General features: G+C 34.6%; 1 protein-coding gene across 1 annotated transcript; it reads right to left on the bottom strand.

Annotated features, from left to right (window-relative positions):
* Nucleotides 1-2,875: 2,875 nt before the first annotated feature.
* LOC25491009 (protein NUCLEAR FUSION DEFECTIVE 4) lies at nucleotides 2,876-4,803 on the bottom strand. The gene is made up of 2 exons (XM_013604923.1): nucleotides 3,674-4,803; nucleotides 2,876-3,296 (listed from the first exon to the last, which is right to left on the bottom strand). The coding sequence occupies exons 1-2, from the start codon at nucleotides 4,801-4,803 to the stop codon at nucleotides 2,876-2,878; spliced, it is 1,551 nt and encodes a 516-aa protein (XP_013460377.1).
* Nucleotides 4,804-7,057: the final 2,254 nt, after the last annotated feature.

Below are 7,057 nucleotides of genomic sequence, written 5' to 3'. Positions count from 1 at the left end.
ATAATCAAACAGGCCCTAAGTGTTTGGTTTTTCTCGGTTCATCAATGTGTGGATGTAGAAAATTGAATAAAGCCTTAAACAATGTTTATTTTGGAGAGTAAAACATGTTCACGAATGTGACTCGGTACGATAGGTTTGTGAAGTGTGATAGCAGAAGCAAGGGATTGTGTGAGGGAGAAAAAATGACTAGAGATGAGGCAGGAAAAAATATGAGAGTGTTGTAGGAATGAGGCAGAGAAAGAGCATAATAGGAAGAAGGAGTTAGAGATGGTGAGGGAGGAACCAGTTAGGAGTGGAGAGGAAAGGGAGATGAGAGAGAGGTTTCAGCTGCGGGAGTACCGAGCAAGGTGCAAGAAGAGTGGGGAGAAGGTTCCATAAACGAATTCGAATGGTAGGGAGGTGACATATGCATGTTTAGCGACGGGGAAGGTTAAGAAGGTAGTAGTGAGAGAAGAGGGGAAGTAAGAGGTAGCGACGACAATTTTTATTTTTTGTAATTTTATGTATGATTGTCGTTCTTGATCGAAGGATAGCGACATGGTTTATGAAATAGGGGATTTGGTGCATTGTTATGGTATACCGCTACATGCGGGATGTTAGTTTTTTTGTGGAACTTGTTTCGGTAAAAGGGAGACTGTTGAAGATTGATGATTGTACTATTAATAAAGTGAAGTTGAATTATGCTCGTGTCTTTGTTATTATAAAGATGATTTAATTTAAATGCTAAAATTGATCGGCTTGCAAGAGTTCAGTATTTCCCCTGTGATGGAAAGAATTAATGAGTCAAGACCTTGGAGTTATAAGAGACTTAAAAATAAAGGTGTACGTAATTGAAGATGTTATATCTGATTAGTATTTATGCAAAAATGGCTGGAATATTTCTAGTAAGCAGGAGGTCGGTATGCGGCTTCCCAAACCATGAGTCAAGAAATATGTGCCGTCATTTATGGATTTGAAGCTAAAAATATGTGCCGTCATTTATGGATTTGAAGCTAAAAATATGTGCCGTCAATGGGTTCAAAGTCTTTAGGTACTAATGATGATTGGAAAAATTGGATGGTGTTACATGTTAAGCTAGCCTCGGGTGGTTGTTGATGATGTCTGTGAGGTAGGAAAATCTATTGGGTTGGAGGGCAATGGAGTTCGTGCCAATATGTTTAGTGTGTCGTCGAGGGAGAAAGGTGATGAGAATAAGAAGGGGGGAGATGTAACACTATAAAACCCCGACTTGAATTTTTAAATAAAAGAATATATTTAATTAAATGGATGTTACACATGCTCAACATTTCACCATTTCACAAAACCAAAAAAAGCGTAAGTCTGGCAGTTGAATAGTTTATTAAATTCAATGAAACAATTTAAGTTATCATCATCCAGAAAAATAAGCCACAAATTCCAAAAATTTTAACTCCAAAATACATAATCAAACGACAAAACCCCGACCCTAGTGTTACAGACCAGAGCATTTAATTCGACTACATAGTATTTCACTAATAAAATATAACGGAAGGAACTTCCGTCGCCACCTTCTAATCGCCCCACAACCAGAGCTCCTCAACCTGAGTATTGAACATAATTCGACTATATAGTATTTCACTAATAAAATATAACGGAAGAAACTTCCGTCGCCACCTTCTAATCGCCCCGCAATCAGAGCTCCTCAACCTGAGTATTTGTACCCTACGATTACAGACACCACAAACACACAATAACAACAAAGGGGTCTTGCTAATGCAAGTATACATTGTTTCAAGTAATAGTATAAAAAAAATCAAACCGACATGTATTGGGATGTTATAGCTTTCTGTAGATTTTTAGTAGTGAAATTGTTTGCTTGAAAATAAAGGAAATAATTTGATGTCGTAACAATGAAAATAACGTTTTAAAAGCAATAACAATTTAGAAAAGCAGGTAAAAATACTTAGAACTTAGAAGATTTTAAGAATAAAAGTGTGGTTTTAGACAATGAATCTATTATGATATTGTTTTGCAATGATATAAAGAGATATATGGCTTTATACAACTCTCTCTCACAATGTCTAGGGTTTAGAGCTTGTAGAGAGACTTTGGTGTATAAAGTGTCCATCCTTCGGATTTGTGCTTGTTGTTTGTTTCGGTTCGATGCTTGATTTTCCATAGGTTTAGTACACATGTGTATCAATGTATTCTCAATCAGTGTTTACACGATTCAATTTACATGTGTTTCTTGTTCATGTTCTTGTGATATGTCGTACATGCTTTTGCTCCGTCTTCCTTTTTAATGTCCCTCATCACTCTCTCATGGTGTCAACAACATTAACAATGGAGAAGAGGAAAAGCACCTCCCTCTTGACAGTGTTCTGGTTGATCGTCCTCCACCTCATCCACGGTCTCTCATGGTTGCAATCTCAATTTCAAAATGGCGCCCCCCTCGAAAGCCACCATGATATTTGTGTGTTTTGGTTACTCCACTATTTTTCACTTGTTTTTTTTTTTTTTGTTATTTTTATGTTGTTTCAAGATTGTCCCATTCTATTAAGCTCAATAAGAGATTCATGGCCAGAGTCATTTAGCAATTAAATCATTGTCCAATTAAATAGTTAACAGCTTAAACTCTAAAATCTAGACGGCATGAGGGTAGCAGCTCTCATCTTCTCTATCAATCTCAATCATTCACTATTGGTTATCGAAGATCATATTATGTGGTTCATAATATAAATCATATACATAATTAATTGAATGAATTTAAAATATCAAAATTTACTTATAATTGACAACGGAGCGAGTATCTCTTAACATGAAGATATGCTGTAAAATTTGGTATCTATGATTTATTGAAATCCATCACTATGGACATTAAAAAGATATATAATAATAATTAACCAAAAATGTTACCCTAGTGTTTTGTAGAGTAAAACTTGCGAGTCCTGAAATGTAGAATCAAAGCCAAAAAAGTTCCAAGGCAACAAAAGGAACCCCAAATAATAAAGGTTTTACTGTAACATTCCATGCCCATACAACTTCCTTCTCCATGTTCTTCCTTATGGTAAAGAAGTGCAGCTGAATAACCAAATAAAAAGGATCCCATTGGAATATTGGCAACAACCACATTATGGTTTACAGAGAAATTCTTTGTGCCAAATAGTTCAGTTGTTGTCGAAACAGCAGAGGAAGTGATTACTCCAGTCGAGACTCCAATCACAGCTGTGCTTATGTAAAGGGCAAGGTCAGTTTTGTTGAGAAGTAAGAAGAATGCACATGCTGTTGGTGCCATCACTGCCATCATAGTTGCTGGTCTTGAAATTGTACGTTTTTCCCTGAAATAAAAATAATGATTATAGTACTAAGAATGACCTATAATTTTTTTTGCTAATTTGTTTGATTTCATCAATGTAGACCAACCAATATATCTATTGTTATTATTTGCGTAAATACAATGGTTTTGGTCGGTATTACGGGGTGTTTTAATGTTTCGTCCACTACAGCACGACCATAATTAATGTTGCATCGAACATATTTGCCTGCAATTCTCTGAAATATAAAAAATTAAGCGACACGGACTATTGGTGTTTAAACCATTTTTATCTTTCCAAAATTAGTAGTGCAAAAACATCATTATGAATTATTGACATCCTGACTATGTTAGCAAACTTTCATGGTAAGGCATAGAAAGTGTTCCACATGACCACATTACCTGTTGAAATAGTCGATAAGAGATGGAATGAGACGGCCAAAGAATCCGAAAGAAGACGACAGAGACACCAAAGATGAAGTAGCAAGGCAGCCTCTGGATTCAGCTATTTGTCCCAAATTGTTAAGAAATACTAAACCAATTGTTGCACCAAAAAAATAGACAAAGAAATATAACCAGAAATTTATTCTTCTCAACATTAACTTCACTCCTATTTCTTCCATAACACCAACCACTTGAAATTCACCACTGTCTTCACCATCTTTTACCTCATTCTCTGTCCTTCCTTCATAATTTGTATTCTCCTCCATGGTAAAATTGTAGACTCTTAACCTTTCACTTTTTTTGTGCCATGAATCAAGTAGTTCCTTGATCTTCACAGAAATTGGAAGCAATAGAGGTAAGAGAATGGATACTATAATGCCAATAAAGACACCAAGTGATGATACTTTATTAGTGAAAAATTGCAAGCTACTAATCACAGCATATATTCCAGTGGCAATTGTAATAACAAACATCAAAGCAAAACAAACACTAGAATGCTTAGGATTTTTCACTTCGATTTCTCTCACTAAAGGAGCTACTATTAAGCCTACTACAACAGGTACAAGAGAGTTTAAGAAAAGAAAACTTTTAGCCTTATTGTTTGGAGAAACAAAATCAACAATATTGTTATAAAGTTTTGCACTTAATCCTTGATAACTAGTTGATAATCCAACCGCAACTTGGCGATAAGATAGAAAGTTTCTTATAGCAATCACATAACAGACAGTGTTAATCCAACAAATGCTGTTTCCAGCAAGAAAGGTTAGTAAGAAAACATGCCAATAAGAAAGGGAAGAAACTTGGTTGGTTATGAAAATAAACTGCACACCATAACCGATTAGTCCGAGAAAGGAACCGATGATGAGGACAAGCCAGAGAGGGAGGTAAATAGCAGCAAGGCCAGAAAACCAACCAAAAAGCTTGCCAGCATCTGATGCAAAAGCAAGGTTATTGAGTTGAACTTGAGAAATGGAAAGAATTTGTTTTAGTTGGGAAGAGTAAGTGGGGAAATCTGTGTTTGTTCCACTTATGGCTTGGAGCCAAATGATGGCAACTAGGCTGAGCCATTGAAGAGTTAAAGAAGGCATTGTGAAGAAGCTTGAAAAATTAATGAAAACTTCTAAGCTATTAATACTGTTTGGGTCTTGTTAACCGGTGCCCTCGAGGCACTGGTTAAGAAATCTATAAATAGAATTTTCTGTATTAGAAATATAAACTGTGACTTTTTATTAAGTAATAATTACATTATTTTTTAATAAAAACTTAGTTCATTTGTTGCTTAACCAATGCCTGGGGCATTGGTTAACATTCTTGATACAGTTTATATAGTATGGGGTGTGTGTATGTGAGGGATTAAATGTTGGAAGAAAAAAGGATGGGCCAGATAACTAATTACTAATGTGTTCAGCAAAGTCAAGAAATTAATATGGTGACACATAAAATGGATCAACGTGGCAGTAATTGTGTGCATGTAAAATGTTGCTTTGTATTATGGTCACTATCCATGGCATGCTTGAAAATATTATGTGGGTGTGGAACTACGGCATCTATGTTATAATTATTACTGTTACTTTTCCCACCCTTTGTCATTCTCGCACGTTCCGTAAATTTTTTAAAAACGCCTCTGTGATATTTTTCATTTTAGAAACCAATCTAAGTTTTTCCTTTGTTATATGTTTACAAAAAATGAGATTTTCACCAATTTAGATTTTATAATCCGAAAACCTAAACAAATAAGGTGTGCTATTTTGGATTCGGATCGTAAAATCCAAACACCCTCTAAACACCCTTTTTCAAGGAAAAACAGTTCAAATTATATAATCTGATCTGTATCAGCACAAATTCTGAACATGTTTGTAACATGGATAGTTATTTTAAGGATAATATTAAGATTCCTAACCATCATCCTTCTATTTTGGATCATTGTTAGTTGTTTAAGGACAATATTAAGATTCCTAACCATCATCCTTCTATTTTGGATCATTGTTAGTTGTTACTAGTCATTGTTATCTGTTGTTAGAAGAGACTTCTTACGGGACCCCGCTACTCTAAATCTAAAATTCTATCGTTTTGACAGGTTTTTATCATTTTTTACTTTGTTTTTTGGTTGTTTATAAAAACAAAATTCAAAACTGCTGAAATGGGAGAGATTTTGATTTTTTTTTTTTGTGGTGTCCGGGATTCGAACCCTAGACCTTACATATATTATACATTGTCCTTACCAACTGGGCTTAACTCACGGGGACGGGAGATATTCTGATTGTTGATTATACATAAGTCTATTTTGAATTATAAAATCTGAATTAATGAAAAAATCAATTTGGATTTAAAAATTCAAATACGCATTTTTGGAAATTTCATAGGATGCGCAAGAAGGTGATAGGGTGGAAAAAGTAATAGTCTGTAATTAAAGCATTTATCGGCATAGTTTTCAAATTTAAGTAAGAAGTAAGAAAACTAAACAGTTTTATTTGGGGTCGACCCAACTAATACGATAGATATTATATTAAGTTGAGGCCTAATACTATATGTTATCATGGTTTTTGGGTGCCAAGCCATTAATTGGACTTGAACCTTTTGCAAAAAAAAGAATTTTAAGGACTAAACTGCAAAATTAAAAAAACTTGACATGAAATAAATAAAAAACAGTTTGGACAAAAATGCAATTTTGGGACCTCAATTGAGGGACCAAAATGCAATTAAAAATAAAATTTGAATAAAAAACATAATTTGACCAAACGTAAAGTGAAACAAAAATAAAATTGACAAAACGGACTAAAACGAACCAATGGCCTAAATGAGGTACTTCAAAGTAACCTCCCCATGCCAAAATTTTATGTGAAATGACCAAAATGCCCCTAGGGCTAAAATGACCTAAACAGAATCAAATTAACTCGACACTGACTCAGATGCAAGTTTGAAATGAAATTAGCAAGGTTTACTGATGGAATGTAAAAAAACAAATTAAAAAGACTCAGAGACAATCACAAGGATGAAAATGGGTCCCACTGCAGGAAATGACCAAAATACCCTTCTGTATGACTTTTTTTTGCAAATTTTGAAATAAACTGTAGAAAAAGTAATATAATGATTCAGAGACACTTTTAAGTGACTTACAAGACAAGTAAAGACATTTCGAAAGGTTTTATGCAAGAAAAACATAGGTAAAATTGTGATTGAAAATACTGCGAGGCAGAGACAATTTGAACTGTGCAGTTGAAATTTGATAACTGACAAAGTTTGCAATGAAATTGGGCCCAGTATTTTTAGGTCCAAAAACAGGGTATAACAGCTGCCCCTATTTAAGTTTCTTTGTCTGGAGAGTCAAGAGACGGAGTCTTT

The sequence above is a fragment of the Medicago truncatula genome, chromosome 3 (assembly GCF_003473485.1).
Source record: "Medicago truncatula cultivar Jemalong A17 chromosome 3, MtrunA17r5.0-ANR, whole genome shotgun sequence".
Classification (NCBI taxonomy): Eukaryota; Viridiplantae; Streptophyta; class Magnoliopsida; order Fabales; family Fabaceae; genus Medicago; species Medicago truncatula.
The sequence above is the reverse complement of the archived record's forward strand: the minus strand, read 5'-3'. Positions and strand labels throughout refer to the sequence as shown.